Source organism: Mauremys reevesii, linkage group 11 (assembly GCF_016161935.1).
Source record: "Mauremys reevesii isolate NIE-2019 linkage group 11, ASM1616193v1, whole genome shotgun sequence".
NCBI classification, from domain to species: Eukaryota; Metazoa; Chordata; order Testudines; family Geoemydidae; genus Mauremys; species Mauremys reevesii.
In genome coordinates, this window is record NC_052633.1 from 268,105 (window position 1) to 285,419 (window position 17,315).

The window sequence follows — 17,315 nt, forward strand, 5'->3', positions numbered from 1 at the left end:
CAAGTGAGATTTGGTCAAATGATATAAAAGCAAAACACATTCTAAGCTGATCTTAACACTTTCAGTGTCCTTACAAACTTAGATGCTCCTCACCACAGGCTGGCTGGTTGCTCTACAGCAGGAGTAGGCAACCTATGGCACGGGTGCCGAAGGCGGCACACAAGCTGATTTTCAGTGGCACTCACACTGCCCGGGTCCTGGCCACCGGTCCGGGGGGCTCTGCACTTTAATTTAATTTTAAATGAAGCTTCTTAAACATTTTGAAACCTTATTTACTTTACATACAACAATAGTTTAGTTATATATTATAGACTTACAGAAATAGGCCTTCTACAAAGGTTAAAATGTATTACTGGCACTCGAAACCTTAAATTAAAGTGCATAAATGAAGACTTGGCACACCACTTCTGAAAGGTTGCCGACCCCTGCTCTACAGCCAGGCTCTCCCCTTTGATCAGCGCTTCAGTTGCACAGTGGTGTCTGTAGATGTAGGTGGAAGAGAGAGGAAGACCATGGCAAGTGTCTTTCCCTTTTATCATGTCCTTTCTTCCCTCTTGGCTTGCCCCCTCCCCCCCAAGTCAGGTGAACATTACCTCATTGCAGTTCCAAACTGACCAAAGGAAGGGGCATGACTCCCTCCAAAGTCTAACAGATTCTTTTGTTGCTGCCTAGGCTTGTGTCCTTTGTTTCTGTGAGGTTGGGCTGGGTTTGTCCCATACCTGCCCTGATGAGGTGTGAAGTGCCTCTCTGCTCTGAGAGTTTTTGCCTGGGCTTATTTTGAGCCATGAGGATACGTTTTCAGCCTCCTAACTACATACATGAAATTATAATCTATAACATTACTATAATATTACTGTAACAACAATGCTCAGTGCATCATGAGCCTTCCAAAGACACCCAACATGACAAACTTTGCATTGGATACCACACTATCATTTTATAAAGATGAACATGGGGAATGTAGGGTGTTCCCCCGAGGTTCAGAGCATCACAGTGTTCTTCTCTCCAGGTTCATGAAAGAGAACATGATCGTGAAATTAGTGAACTAATTATTAAACATGAAGATGAAATGAAAGAGCTACGTGCTGAACTAATTAAAAAACAGCAGCAACTGTTGGATGAACTTCAGCAACAAATGGAAGGTACACATAAAACAGAGATGCAGCATGCTCAGCTCCAGTCACAGGTACAGTATGTATGCACAGTAATTATTTAGGCAAATTTCCTAGCTGTCACAATTTACAGTTAATTCACTTGCAAAGAGGAGCCTCTTTTCTAACAAAATAAGCCATGTTTGGAGGAATGCCTTGTGCTATGGTAAAGACTACATTTGAAGAATCAATAGGAATTATTATGCTAAGAGGACTGCAGATACCACCTTCTATGGAAGGGTCTCCACTGTCCTCAATCTTACCACTTATTCTTTAGAAAATTGACAAAATTTAGACAATTTGTGAAGGGAAGAAGCTTGCTTATCTTCATAAATATAAATAAGGATCTGCAGTAACTTCTGGGAATGGAGAGAGGCAGACAAAGAATAAGAGGGTAATATGCTTTTTTTGGTGTTCTAATCAATAGATATGCATTTTTTTCCCCCGCATGTTAGGTTTGCACAAAATTCTAGTGCAAGGTAATGTTTTACCCAGTCTCTGGTGGTGTTAGACCTCTAGAAATATGGAATAGCGGTTGTATGTGCTGCAATATTGGGAATTGTAAAGTATGGCAGAAAATCAAACTGAAACTTAGTCTTGCTTCAGCCAAGTCTTATAAATTGCATGAAGGTAATCCATCACACACAACTTTACTGCAGTGTGTATACTGAGTGTATTTTTGTCAGTATGTCACATCCCTTCTCATGAGTTTTACAGTTTATTGAGTCTACACTAGGTAAACTCTGAATTTAAATATTAACTGTTACTCCAAATAGCCCTCTAAAGAGTCCATGGACCTTTTAATTGTTACATATTTATTGACTCTTTATCGGATAAGATTGTAGTGTTACTTGAATTTACAAGTGGAGGCCCTGATCTTGCAAGCTGTTACACGCATATATAATTATACGCATGTGAGTAGCCCCGTTGATGATATTTGGCAGGTTGAAGACCTAAATTCCCTTCTCTCTAAATATTTAATCCATTTTTAAACACGCATTAATTCTAGAAATACATAGGATACAATTACTTTTGTGTCTAATCCCTAAATATTGGCTATAAGTATTTGTATATATGTAGAATAGAAACTTTATAATCCATTGTAAAGCTTAGTTGCTGCTATTGCTAACTGATAGATATATCAGAACTGAATCAATGAGTAGCACAAGAGAAATGTATATTTACATCATTGTTTCTAAGCTTCTGCAAGCCAGTTGAGAACTAGAATCTGGTTTTTCTGCTATTCCACTTCCAGCCATGAATATGTTTTATATGAAAATAACAGACTAGCAATAAATATAGAGGTTTGTGTGTATATAATTGAAACTGGTATAGAAAAATGGTAATATATTTCACTTAAACCATGTTTTTCCCTTTCCCACTGTAGACACTGCACAATCTTGAGTTGGAAGGTTTACGACTAAGTCTAACTAATATACACACATCCCAGTTGGAGTTGATGCAATCTAACTTGAGAAAGGAGAAGGAAACTGCCCTTGTGGAGTTACGGGAGATGCTCAATGATAAGCGTGCTCAGGAAGTAGCAATTCTACAGAGCCGACATCAGTTTGAGTTGGAGCATATTAATGAACAACATCTGAAGGAAAAAGAAGAAATTCAACTGAAACATCAACAAGAGCTAGGTATTATTAACTTGGGAGTTAGGGGGCTGATTATGCAACTGCTGAGCATTTGATTGCCCCACAATTTCTGATGGGGAGATTCTCAGGCCTGGTCTACACTTAAAATTTATGTTGGCATTACTATGATGATCAGGGATATGAAAAATCCACACACGTTAGCATCATAGCTATGCCAACCTAACCCCTGTTATAGATGCAGCCAGGTCGACTTGAAGAATGAGCAACACAGCTACTGTCGGTTAGGAAGGTAGCGTTCTTACAGCGACACACAAACCTCATTTCTGCATCTACACTATGGGGCTATGACAGTATAGCTACAGCCCCATAGCTGGACCACTATATTCCCCATAGTGTAAACATAGCCTCTTTTTGGTCTGTCCTGTGGCCTGTTCTTGTCCCTGTTGAAATCTTTGAAAACTGGTATTGACTGCAGTAGGAACAGGGTCAGGCATTATATGTTCAAGAGATTTAGGCCTGCCTTGGATATAAAGCCTTGATTTCCAAAGATATAGCTGTGATAGTTGCCCATTTGTAGAATATCAGGGTTGGAAGGGACCTCAGGAGGTCATCTAGTCCAACCTCCTGCTCAAAGCAGAACCAATCCCCAGACAGATTTTTGCCCCAGCTCCCTAAATGGCCCCCTCAAGGATTGAGCTCACAACTCTGAGTTTAGCAGGCCAATGGTCAAACCACTGAGCTATCCCTCCCTGCATCACAGGTTGAAGACCTCCTCCAAACTCAGGTTTCTAAACTCATTGGTTCTAGCATAATCATCTTATGTTATCCCTGTAGACTGGTGCTCCAGTCAATCAACAGTTTCTTTCTAAACATCTTCAGAGACGACAACCTTCTAGATTGCTGCATCACATATTTTGTCATCTTGTCAACCTTTATTCTACCAGAAATATACTTTTAAACAACAGGCTCTTCAGTCATCTGTTCTTTTCAAAATTTATTTCTGAAACTTCTGGTGTTCTCACACGTAGTATTAGGCTCATCTGTGTCTTTGACTTTGAATTTCAACTCTTATGCTTTGCTCCGGATCAGACGTCGGTTGGTGCCAGCTGCGGTTATCAGCTGTACCACATAAGCTTTTGCCTTATCTTGAGTCAGCACCAGGTTCATTGTTGTGTTTTTGGAGCAAGTACCTGAAGATTCTCCTGGCTTTCCCTCCCAGTACCTAGAAATTAAGTGAGAAGTCTACCTAGACGGTACTGAAAGCTTCAGCTGGAGAACCAGAGTCAAGAGTCCCAGATGAGTTACAAATCTGTATCAGTGTTGCCCTTGGTGGCGTAGGTTTGGTGAAACATTCTACAGGACTGTTTTAACACCATCAAGCTAGACTGTTGGAATTGCTGAAATTGCAATGAGGTTTTGCTCTTTGTGCTTCTACATGCCACTCTGGTGCTTCTTGACACAGACAATGACTCCTTGAGCAAGTCATTGCTTCCTTTGAACTGCAACGACAATTTGTTTGAGAGCCAACAGGCAGCTGTCTCAATTCGTGGAAATAGCTGAGGCCTACAGGTGTCATCAGAGAATATTGAGGAGGCTGATCTGTCTTTCTCTCCCCCCCTCCCCCAGTTCAATGAAGCAGTCCCTTATGCTTATAGTGAAGGGAGACTTCTGCATTGTGGAATTTCAGTGTGTGTCAGGGTTGAAGTCTGTGCCCTGTCCTCAGCTGTTTTTTGGGTAGAGGTGATGCATGAGACTTGTTTGAGGACAAGTGCATCTCCACTGGGAAGAGTGAGAGTGAAATACTGAGTTCTTCTTTAGAAAAAGTTTTGCATAACATCTCTCTCTCACACCTCCTGTGTGTCTTAGGGTACTTCTGCTGAGAAGTGCCTCCTTTGGCCTTAGCTGCTTGCTAGGACTCCCATCCTCATGTGAAGCTTCTGAGGCTAGTGGTCAGCCTCTCAGAGCCTTAGGACTCTCTCTGTTTTAATCTTTAACAAGTTCCTCAGCCTGTGATGCTAAGGCTGCTGAAAGTGGTGGTGGAAGGAGGCTGACAATCCTCTTCAGGTTCGCTGTTGGGTCTCACTTGCTGGAGACTTCAGGAGCCCAGTGTGAAGGAGGGAAGGGAAAATCATCCAGTTTCCTTCCTTCAAGCCCTCTACTTTCTCCAGTTTCTCTCCCTCTTTTCCTTTAGACCGTCAGACATGTTATGCAAAGAGCTGAGGAATGGGATGTGGTTGGGACGGGGTATAGAGAACTTTTGGTGGGGGGAAGCAGCCTTCAGGTAGTGATCCAAAAAATAGCATCATCCTCCCTCCCCCATGCTCTGTGTAGGAGACTCAGAGAGTGGGGTTCTTTTTCTCACTAGTTGCTGCCTTCTGCTTCTGTTCCTGTCTCTGGAGCTACTGATGAGCCAAAATTAGCTTTGCAACTTCCACTGACCCATTCTGATAATGATATTTAAAATGTATATAGCTCTTTAAATTGATTTTATCAATTAAACTTTGGTCCTATGCACTAGATCTCTACTAGATGAGTTCAGTAAACTGTTTCTCTTTTTTAGATTTTTAAGACTCTGAACAAGTCTATTTTTAAAATTTGATGTGATAAATTAGATAACGCGTTCCACATTTACTTCAAATTTGCTAGAAAAAAATCTCTCAGCAAATTTTTACACACTGTACATTTTGGAGGGGGAGGTGACAGGTGCAAGGGTTGAAATCAAATTTGTAATGGAAACTTTAGCTATGTAGTGGCTCTGGCTGATAGATAGTAAAAGGAATATTTCCACTTCCCTTCCACACACAATGCTTGTTTTTTGGTCACATAGGCTTATGACATGTGAGTAGCAGCTTGAAATATTATTTTGATCGGGGTAGAATTGAGGGAGGACAGTAAGTGTTCTCTCCCAAGTTCTGCTGGCAAAATAAGCCCCATCCACTTGAGACCTCGGTATGCCCCTTGCACTGCATCATACAGACACTCAAAATATGATTGTGAGTGTTCTTTGAACTCCTTGGGCTGCCCCCTCCCCCCAGATTAAGTGTGCATATATCTGTGTGCTCCGCAGAGCTCCTTTGGAGCAGCTCAGATGCACTGTTGCACTCTGGCTCCTTTTTCATTAAGGGAAATGGGATTACCACCCCCCATGGTTAAAATAAGATGCCACTTTCAGTAAATTTGTGCAGATTTTTGCAATATGATTCTCCCTCCTCTTTCTTGCATTCTTTGCACAGTGAAGTCATTAGCAATGTTGGCATCTGAAATGTTGTTATTGGGCATCTAAGTTAACACTACTGAAATGAATGGGGCAGTTTACACCTCTCTAATGGTGTCCTGCTCTCTGTGTACTTGGGCAAACATTGCTGGACCAGTTATGCTAAATTTACATCTCCATGGTTTTCTTTGCAACTGAAACAAGCTAGATGCTTATTCCTATAAAATAAGAGCTGACACTCTGGCATATAAGGGAGCAGTTTTAAGAGAGATGGTGGTACATCATACTGCTATGTAACTCCTTAATTCAAGCCTTGTGACAAAGTTAGACTCAGGACAGTTTGTCAGACCACTCTGTTTTATTAGCACAGCGCTCTGCTAATAACACCCAGATAATGTGAGCACCATGCAGGACACAAACTATCTTATTTATACAGATAAAAGGGCGAGAACTTAACAAGATAGCAGAATCTGATAAGTTTACCTGGGCTAGACATGCATATCTTATTTCCTTACTATTACCAATCTTCTGTTAATGTTTTGCCATTAGCACCATTGTTTATGCCTAATGTTTCTTTTCCTGGCACCTGTATTTCAATATTTCTTATTTCTGCTTAAAGGTACATACAACATTTCTTTAATCCATTCTTATTTTTACAATATAATTCATTCTACTTTCACACTTGAATGTGATGTTTAAAATAAAGTAGGTCTTTCTGTATTTTAAAATGTCATTAGACCCCAAATGTTTCTTACTGGTTTGTTTAGTAAACAGATTTTATTTTGCAGATGAGAGGAAGAAAATAGAATTGGAAATGGAAAAGAAACACATCCAGACACTGGAGGTATAAGTTCCATACTGTATACTGGACAAGATGAAACTGTACTGTAAATCAAAGCTGCCATGATCTCTTCTCTTTTCTATTATAACATTTTTGAAAGGGCAAATAAATGTGATATAAAATAAAAAGAAGCAGAAAAAAAATACTCTTAACTGCTTTACTAATGCACCTATCTTGTTCTGTTAGACTCTTAAAGGAGATTGGGCACTGAAGACCGAAACGTGTTTAAAAAACATCCGTGAGGAGCTATCTGAAAAACATCAGACTGAAATGGGTGAACTGCAGAAAACTCTGAAATTGGAACTAGAAGGAGTTAAAGAGGAGCGGAAGAGTCTGTCTCTTAAAAAAGAGCAGGTGGAAAGTAAGTGTTATGCTTTGGGAAGCATTAGCTTTGTTGCAAGATATTTATTGTGAGGGATTAAAACTGGCTAGAGTACCTTTAGGAGTTGTACAGTGCATATAAAACAGCAATCATTTTTCAATTTTAACATTTGCAGTTAGAACCGTGCCCATGACCTGTAATTGTTCAGAAATTAGCGGTTACAAAGTGACTACATCTTAAATATAAAGGCTGATAAGCCACATTGGCTAGTGTGTAGTTGTAATTGTAGCAAACTTAACGTGAAAACCCAGAATGCATTTTTTCCACAAATATAAAAAAGGTTAAGTGCCTACAATTTACAGAAGTTGGTCTAATAAAAGATATTATCTCACCCACATTGTGTGTGTCTCACCCTGGGACCAACATAGCTACAACAAGACTGCAGGCTACAATTTTGCTGTCAATTGAGGGCCGAATCCTTCAGCATGGGGCACAAGTCATTTGTGCTGTTGAATTAGAGTAAATTGTGGATTCTCTGTAGTTAGAAGTCCTTAAATCAAAATTTGAGGACTTCAGAAATTCAGCCAGAGATTATGGGTCTATTACAGGAGTGGGTGGTTGAGGCTTTATGGCCTGCAAGGTGCAACAGGTCAGACTAGATCAGCGGTTCTCAAACTGTGGGTTGGGACCCCAAAGTGGGCTGTGATCCCATTTTAATGGGGTCGCCAGGGTTGGCTTAGAGTTGCTGGAGCTTGGGGGCAAAGCTGAACCCCAAGCCCCACTACCTGGGGCTGAAGCCTGAGAGCTTCAGCCCTGGGTGGCAAGACTCAGGTTACAGGCCGCCTGCCTGGGGCTGAAGCCCTTGGGCTCGGGCTTTGGCCCCCTTGTCTGGGGTAGTGCGGCTCAGGCTGTGGTCCACCCTCTGGGGGTTGTATAGTAATTTTTGTTGTCAGAAGGGGGTTGCAATGAAGTTTGAGATCCCCCGGACTAGATGATCATGATGATTCCTTCTGACATTAGTCTATGATAGTCTCTGAGTCTCTTAATTAGGCAAAACTTCCATTAATTTCAGTGAGTGTTTTGCTTGATTTAAAGATTTCCAGATGGCATTCCGAACAGCCAGATCCTGTTTGGATCTTAACAATATGAACCTATGATAGATTTTGGCAGTTCTTTAAAATAATTGTCTCAAAAGTTACCTTCCTTAAACAGCAGAGTAACTGAAAGCCTCACTACTCAGAAGAGTGAGGGCCAGGGTGAATAAATGACCACATGTGTGAAAATTTTTTGCTGCTTTTAGGAGTCTGAAATGTGAGTGTGAAGGGCTCCTGAAGCCCTTGCCTTTGGAGAATTCTATCAGCAAGAGGCATAGCTGGAAGTGAAGGGGGCAGAACTAGCCAGTTGGTTTTGGAGCCATATGTCCTCTGAGGTACCTCATAGGTGAGAGCCAGGGGAAATGGCAACTATTTCAAATAAATGGAAAGTTGGCTTCAGGGTACCTGGCACTGGGGAACTTTGTGCCAGCTGGAATGCAGCAAAACCAGCCTTGAGATATAAGCTCCATCCTGTTACCCATGCATAGCATTGGATGCTTTTACTGTCCTGCTAGCAGTTCTCTGGCTGCTGTGAAGGAACCTACCTATGAGCCTCTTCCTCCCCAGTCTCCTGTTGATGTTTTACTTGTTCCCCCAGAGTGCACAGTCCAGCTATCTGTATGTGACAGAATCATTTCTGTCACTGCATTGTGGCTGGGTGGGAATGACTTGCAGGCAGGGTTTCCTCTCTGTGGCAGAGCAAAGGTCTGTTGAGGAGAAGCAGGTGGCAGGTCCATTTTGCTTAGGGAGAGCTCACTTATGTGGTGGGATTGACTCCAGCTGCCATGAATCTTCCAAGTGCTCCTATGTGTTTGAGGTGAGTGTATCTGCCGTTACATAAGAACATAATAAGAACGGCCGTACCGGGTCAGACCAAAGGTCCATCTAGCCCAGTATCTGTCTACCGACAGTGGCCAATGCCAGGTGCCCCAGAGGGAGCGAACCTAACAGGCAATGATCAAGTGATCTCTCTCCTGCCATCCATCTCCATCCTCTGACAAACAGAGGCTAGGGACACCATTCCTTACCCATCCTGGCTAATAGCCATTTATGGACTTAGCCACCATGAATTTATCAAGTTCTCTTTTGACCACTGTTATAGTCCTAGCCTTCACAACCTCCTCAGGTAAGGAGTTCCACAAGTTGACTGTGCGCTGCGTGAAGAAGAACTTCCTTTTATTTGTTTTAAACCTGCTGCCTATTAATTTCATTTGGTGACCCCTAGTTCTTGTATTATAGGAATAAGTAAATAACTTTTCCTTATCCACTTTCTCAACATCACTCATGATTTTATATACCTCTATCATATCCTCCCTTAGTCTCCTCTTTTCCAAGCTGAAGAGTCCTAGCCTCTTTAATCTTTCCTCATATGGGACCCTCTCCAAACCCCTAAACATTTTAGTTGCCCTTTTCTGAACCTTTTCTAGTGCTAGAATATCTTTTTTGAGGTGAGGAGACCACATCTGTACACAGTATTCGAGATGTGGGCGTACCATGGATTTATATACGGGCAATAATATATTCTCAGTCTTATTCTCTATCCTCTTTTTAATGATTCCTAACATCCTGTTTGCTTTTTTGACTGCCTCTGCACGCTGCGTGGACATCTTCAGAGAACTATCCACGATGACTCCAAGATCTTTTTCCTGACTCGTTGTAGCTAAATTAGCCCCCTTCTCTGTCCTTGTCTGCCTTCCTTCTTCTGCAACTGTTTGTGCTGGTAGCAGAAGTGCTTTTCAGTCCCAACTATTTCTTCTTGCCCTTCCAGTCCAGGCTGCCAGCAACATTGTGAATGAGAGGTTCTCTGGAGAAATGTGTTACCTGTGCATTTAAGGCTGCTGCTGTTTATTATGGCATTGTCTCTTACATATGTTTCATCTTCAGGTAGCCGCCTCTGGTGTCCTCCCTGAGGACCACACCACCTGCTGATGGCATTTCACACAGTGGACCTTAAGGCTCTGTGTGGAAATTCAAAGTTTCCACCTCCTGCATTTCTTTACTGTTACAGTTCTTAGCGTGCTCATTATTGTGGTATAAGTGCTTGTGCTGAGCTAGCCAGTTGGTGCCTTTCACAAGGTTGTAATGGCCCTGTCAGTTATTAACCTAGATAGAGAATGCCTTAAAGAAAGGCTAATAGCTAGCCTATTAGCTTATTGGCCTGGATTCATAATTTTGTGCTTTAATTAGTCACAAAACTGATGTTGCATTAGGTAGTTCACAAGAAAAAAAGTCTAATCTAGTAATGTAACAGCACTAACTTTGTTTTGTAGTGAAATATGAAAACCTGGAGAATGAACACCAGATGGCAATTACAAAACTACGTGAACAGCTGCAGACGGAACATGACCAATGTCTAGAAAACCTGAAAAGGAAAAGCAAGGAAAGAGAACAGGAGATGCAGCAGGAGGTTAATAAGATTTTTTGTTTTGAATGTTTGATATGAATTAGGTAAGTGGCATAGTAGTTAGGAGCCACAAGTGTTATTAAATAATGTGGGCCACTCTTCTGTATTTAAAATTTAGATTTTTTTTTTTAAGGGGAAATGTAGCTTGATGTATGTTTTCTGTTGTTTTTTAGGTCAAAATTAAGAGCATGAAACACAAATCAATAGTATTCATAGTTTTTTAGCTGGACTTAACTCTATGTAACACATTGCAAGATCTGCTGATGTGGCCTTTCCTGCAATTTAATCAAATCTTTACCATAGTTCTTATTTAATATAGTTTGTTACTGATTCCTATATTTTTCTCAGTTATTTTGTTCACCACATTCGTAGTGTCACCAGTCATGACATAAGTGGATGGCTCCCTCATTTGTCTCAATTAAAGGGATGTTCATAGAGGAGTTATGTGTTTGTGTCTGCACCAGCCTCTGCTGTGAACCCACGGTCTGGATGGTACTATAGCATTTCCACCCATTAGCAGCTTAGCTGTTTCTAAGACATGAAAATAGGCAGCTATTAAAACTAAAAAAAATAATAATTCTTAATGCGTCTTTCGTAGATGGAGAAACTTCAGGCCACATATGAAGAATTAAAAACTCGATCACAAGAAGAAATCAAACAGCTTTGGTCTCAGCTTGATAGCACACGAGCAAGTCGACAGGAGCTTAGTGGTATGATTGAAACACATTTCGGTTCTTGCCTTAGCTCACCTAGAACAACGCTGCGTGTGAAACAGTTTTTAACAAAATGTATTGAACAGGCATTCAGTCACAGGAGCATACAGCAGGAGTTGTCATACAGGATTAGATGAATGGTCCATTTAATTCAGTTTCTGGCTAGTACCAGATGCTTCAGAATAAGGTTTAAAACCCTCAAGTAGGGAATACCATGCCTATGGGGAAAGTTTCAATCCTGTTCTGGTGGTTTATAATTTGTCCTGAAGTATGAAGGCAGAGATGCCCTACAATTTTATTGTATCAAATTATGGTGTGGTGGTATCTGTGCCAAAGCTGAAGTTGCAGCTGAGCTTTTATCACTGCTGCTGTCACTGCCACTGCTATTTTCTGTCTGTTTCATTAGTAACCAGAGGACCTGTAGCGTTTGACAGATTACAAACAGGTAGTAAAATACAGCCCCTTAAATCTTAAAATTAAATTTAAGATGAGATGCAATGTGGTGTAACAAACAAATGAAGGGGAGGGAGGAAGAGGGATAGCAGCAATAGGAACACAGTTATGTCAAATAGTATTATGCACAATATGTGGAGGGGTTTTAAAGATATAAATCAACATGAAATATTGATGGCAGTAATCCCTACTGCCCACTCATAACACTTGTCATTTGGCTGTTTATCATTACCCTGATCTTGGCCCACTTTAAAATTTGTGAACAAAGGCATAGGTTAGATTAGTTCTGAAGCTGAAATAGGGTTTCATAGTAGATTTGAATTGAGGTGGACACGGATTCTGGAATTGCATCTTAAAATTAAAGGGATTCATTAGTATTCAGGTGGTCATTTTAATGCTTAGTCCTTTCATCCCTAGAAGATCCACTGGGAGGGAGGAAGAATGCCCCCACAATCCCTTTGTTCTCCCCTTCTTGCAAACTGTGTGTTCCTAGCAAGGGATCCTCTCACCTGCTCATCCCTTACAGGGCTCTCTCTTATCCTGCTGATGTTTGAGGTGAGCAGAAGTGAGTGTCCTCTCCTTCTGCAGACCTCGTGGGGGAAATGTCCAATCTCCTTGCTCTCCAAGGTCACAAGTTAAGGGTGTTTTTGGTTTTTTTTAAAAGGGAAATTTCCAGACAAAATTCTTTATGCTAGAATTAATGTTGCCAGTGTCAGCCTGTGATTTTAAGTGTATATTAGCTTTTCAAGAATGTTTGGGTTTTGAAAAATAATTAACCTCCAAAACCAACAAGCAGAAGAGCAAACATTTAAAAGCCAGGAAAGTGAGTTTAAATTTGTAGTTCTCAAACAAGATACTAACTCATAAAAATTACAACAAAACATTTATTCTGTCCCAGTATATTTGCAATGCAGCATGTAATGTAACCATAAGTAAAGTTACGTTTTTGTCACAGGTATTTTTAGTAAAAGTCATGGACAGGTCACGGGCAGTAAACAAAATTTCATGGCCCATGTCCTGTTCATAACTTTTACTATATACCCCTGACTAAAACTGGATGTGTGTGTGCGCCGTGGGTGCTCGGGGAAGCGGCCTCGAGGGGGTGCCGTGGGTGTTTGGGTGGGGAGGGTTTGTGGGGCTGGGGAAACGGTGCCCTCCAGCTCTAGTTCCACGTGCTGCCTCCGCTCTGCCCCAACCTCCGGATCTGTAGCTCTCATTGGCTGGGAACCTCGGCCAATGGGAGCTGCGGGGGTGGTGCCTGCAGGTGGAGGCAGCATGTGGAGCTAGGAGCTGAGGCAGGGGAGTTCCTGTCAGCCTTCTGGGGAGCCCCCCTGCCCCCAAGTAAGCACTGCCCCGCACCCCAATCCACAGCCCTGAGCCCGCGCCCCAGCAGCAGCTGGTGCGACTGGCCCAGGGGCTGCCTGAGCTGCTCAGGTGGCTCCCAGGCCAGCCGCATGGGCTGCTGCAGAAGTCACGGAGGTCTTGGAAAGTCATAAGTATTGCATGCTTTTTAAAGAAAAGTTGGTCTTATGGAAATGTCTGAATGCAGCTATGCTGAAATGTAAGTGTAAGGTAGAGAAAGCAGAGAGTGGAGTGATGGTAAAATCTGCCATTGATAGCATTCATTTTATAGTCAGTGTACTATAGACATCTCCTGAATGAGAATTGTCTTAAAAGAAAAGTTTTGTTAACTTAGAGCTTAACGTACATGTTCTACAGCTGTATACATCATTAATTTTATAAATGGATTGTTCAGAGAGCTGGTGCCTTTTGATTAGATGGTGTGTGACATGGCCACACTTGTATGTGCACAAAGTGTTGCACAATTGATGTAAGAATGAAAAAGACCTCAGAAGACTGTGCTTTTGCCATTAGTTGTATTAGCATGCAGCTTTATTGGGATTATGCAGTTTAGATGTTAGTTCACTTGCGATGTCTCTACTTGGCATAGTTAAGGATATGTCATTGTCTTTTGTCTGGAAATGTAATTGTATATATTCAAATTAGTGTAGCTGTCCAGTCTGCTTTTGGAACCTAGATTCCATAATATCTGGTGGTAACAGGTTGCACAGGCTAATTATGTGGTGTTGGTTTTTTAAAAAAAAAAATCATTTTATCAGATTTGAGTTTGTGGGTTTTTGACTACATGGGGTCCTCCTTGTTCTTGAATTACCAAGGTAAATAAGAAAGGGTGCCTGACTTCTGTGCTCTTTATTATTTTCTGTAGCTCTGTCATATTTGCTGTCTAAACTAAAGTGGTCCTAACCCTATCAAACATTAATATCTTTTCATGCTTCTAATCACTACTATTACCATTCTGTGGACCTTCTTCTATTTCTGCTTCATCTGATATGAGACGGTGTGATCAGAATGTGACCGAGGGCTCCAGGTGAGGGCATGCTCTGGATTTATATAATGACAGATTGATTATCCATTCTCTTTCTTAATAGCCCTGAATAACTTAGTTTCCTTTTTTCTTTTCTCAGCTAGCCCTTTCCCTGCCCCTTCTCACAGCACATTGAGCTGTCCACAGTGACACCCATGTTTTCTTCCTGAGAAGACAGCTGTTTTTTAGAATACATCAGCATTTATGTAGAGTTCTAATTATTCCTTCCAGTACATACTGAATTCCATAAGCCCTGTTTCCCAGTATCTATCTTTCTTAATCCCTCTGAAATTATATTCTTGAATAATGTAAATAATTGTCTGCAACTTTGCCTCCTTTATGTTCCTGCCCTCTTCTAATTAGTTGGTCCTCCTATTGACCCATGATGCATCCCACTACTAATCTGTCCTTTGTTTTCTACCTCTTCACCAGTTCCTAATCTATCAGAGCCACTAGTGAGGGACTTCAGCAAAGCCCTTTTGAAAGTTCATGTATACAGAAACCTATGAGTCTCCTTCATCTACTATTCTCTTGGCTTCCTACAAGAACTGTAATTGATTGAAGACAGTTATCCTTTATAGGTGTTATCTCATCATTCTAGGTGACAAGAATCCTGACCACACTGTACTCAACAAAGCCATGGCATTCTAACATTTTTACATGATGGGGATTAGTCCACACTTGGCCAATTTATCAGCAAGTCCTTTGACAAGATTACATTTACATTTAATTGTTAGATTTACATTTTTCAAAGTAGTTTGTGCTAGGAAGGCTGTTTCTGGGGTAAATCAATTTAGTTCAAAGCAGCTACAGTAATTTGTCTTACTCCTGCTTCATGGGAGCACTAGAAGGTGCAGGGTTCAACCCCCATTGCAGGGCTCTGCATCATCATCATCATCCCTAGCTGTTATATAGTGCTTTACATCAGTAGATCAAAACATGCTTTACAAAGGAGGTCAGTATCATAATCCCCATTTTACAGATTCTCAGTCCTGAATGATGTTGCTAGATGTTGCTAGACCAGGCCTAAGTGTGGGGTAAATGGGGTCGTGGCTATGTTTTCTCTGCTCTCTCACCCCTTAATTTGTACTCAGTTTAAGGTGTAGCAAGACTTGCTCTGCTAACCCTCCCAAAAAATGTTGAGGCATTGGCATTATGTCTTTGAAGGCATGACTCTTTCTGACGCAGCCTGTTTGGTTCTGTGCTTTTCTCCCCACCCAAAATACGGTTCATTTTCATAGGATCTGTGATTGAGTCCAAAGTGTTTGTGGTTTTTTTTGTTTTTGTGTAAAAACAAGGTTAAAGGTATTGGGTTTTTTTTTCCATCTTCTTCCCAGAGTTAAAAGAACAGCTTCTGGCTCGCACATCACATGTGGATGAAATAGAACGTTTAAAGCAAGACTTTGAACAGCAGCGGCAGCAAAGAAGAAGCGAACATGAAACTGAATTGGAACAACTGAGAATTTATTTTGAAGAGAAACTAGGGGCAGCTGAAGAAAACTACAGAGAAGAATTAACTCTGCTGCATCAGAGGCTACAAGAATTAAAGGAATACTCTTTGTTGGAGTCAGAGATTAGTCAAGATCAGCCTTTAGATATCAGGTGATGACTGTTCTTTTCTTTAATCTCATCTGTGACAAAACACACTCAACTTTCCTTTCCTAGAAAAGACTTTAGGCTGTGTGTGTGTATTTGGATTGGTGGTGGGAGGTCAGAAACTCCAGGGTGAATGTTAGTAATGGATGCAGACAGGTTCTTGTCGAAATGGTTATTCAGGAGTATTTGACTAGATGCTGGTCTGTACGTACGTATACTCTGATATCTTAAGAATCAATAAATTCTTCTAATTCTACATTTTATAAAGTGAGTGTTCAAGTTAATTTTCTAAATCCCTTTTCTCTGCTCAGCTCCTCAGTCACACTTTTAGAAGAGGCAAGTGAAAAAGAGAGAAGGGATACACTTAACCAACTAACTCAGCAACTGGAGCAGCACAAGGTGAAGTGTCAATTTCAACAAAAATGATAGTGCACGTTTAAAAATCTGCACAAAAACATGACAGTTGCTTGACACCTGTTAGCATGGTTTTAATAGCAGATGCTATACTGAGGTCTTGTATTACTATTGTATTGTTGTTTTTACCAAGTATACTATAAGGTATTGTCTTACAAAACTATACAACTTGACAAAATAAGTGAACAAAGGATGTTTTTGATGCATTTTTTGCTTTTTTGTGACTTGCTGCTTTAGAGATAAGTGTTTCAAGAGTTGCCATGGCGCTTGGGAAGTCCTTACCCCTATGTGGCCCCTGGCTGAGTGCAACAACGGGGTCCTGGTCCAAGAGTAGGGCTTCTAGGTGCTGTGGTAATACAAATGATATTATAAGCACTCTCCTTCCCCTATGTTAGTGTCAAAACACTTGACAAGCTCCCTACTCCGGTGCCTACAGGCATTTCCCGCTCTCCTAGATCCTCTGGCAGCTCCTGGAGCTCTACTTTACCTTGCGGTAGCATGGCTGTGTAAGCAGAGTTAGGCCTTCTAGGGATCCTTCTACTCCCAGAGTTGAGGAGGTAGAGGTGGGTGTAGAAGCAAGAATGTTCTGAGGAGGCAGACTGGTAAGTGAACTTGTATGTTTACAATATGCTATGTGCACTTACTGTCAAATTAATTCTTTAGCCTAATGATCTGAAGGATAAAGGTATCCGTCTCTGTTCTGAATGTGTGTTTTCTGCAGGAAGAACTTACTTGTTTGCGACTGCAATTGGAGGAAAAACACAGACATGAACTAGACTCCTTAAGATCTTCCCTCGCACTCCAATATAAGGAGGACCTGATGAAGATGAAGATGGATCTCTCAGACAGATATATTTCAGAAATTGAGGAATTAAAAAAGAAACATTGTCTAGATCTTGAACAGCTCCGTGCCAAGCTTTCAGAAGAGCACATCAAAGGTCAGATGTACTTGCAGGTTCATGTGTAAAATGGAAAGCTTCTTGGATTGTCAAAACCCTTTTTTTATCTTTAGGCTTTAAAGGATTATTTGAAGGAATATGAAAATTCGAAATTAGTTTGGAATTACATAAACGAAATCTAGCACTTTAAACTTGTTAATAATGGTACTGAGAATTCGTTTGTTTTT

General features: G+C 41.1%; 1 protein-coding gene across 5 annotated transcripts in view; it reads left to right on the plus strand.

Annotated features, from left to right (window-relative positions):
- Positions 1 to 17,315, plus strand: part of PCNT (pericentrin) — a 228,943-nt gene that overhangs the window by 75,794 nt on the left and 135,834 nt on the right. For all 5 annotated transcript variants that reach the window (XM_039495311.1, XM_039495308.1, XM_039495309.1 and 2 more), the window contains 9 exons: positions 1,010 to 1,186; positions 2,539 to 2,794; positions 6,755 to 6,810; positions 6,994 to 7,168; positions 10,494 to 10,630; positions 11,226 to 11,337; positions 15,517 to 15,781; positions 16,087 to 16,174; positions 16,911 to 17,127. In XM_039495311.1, coding sequence (XP_039351245.1) covers positions 1,010 to 1,186; positions 2,539 to 2,794; positions 6,755 to 6,810; positions 6,994 to 7,168; positions 10,494 to 10,630; positions 11,226 to 11,337; positions 15,517 to 15,781; positions 16,087 to 16,174; positions 16,911 to 17,127 — 1,483 coding nt within the window. The remainder of the gene's footprint in view (positions 1 to 1,009; positions 1,187 to 2,538; positions 2,795 to 6,754; positions 6,811 to 6,993; positions 7,169 to 10,493; positions 10,631 to 11,225; positions 11,338 to 15,516; positions 15,782 to 16,086; positions 16,175 to 16,910; positions 17,128 to 17,315) is intronic.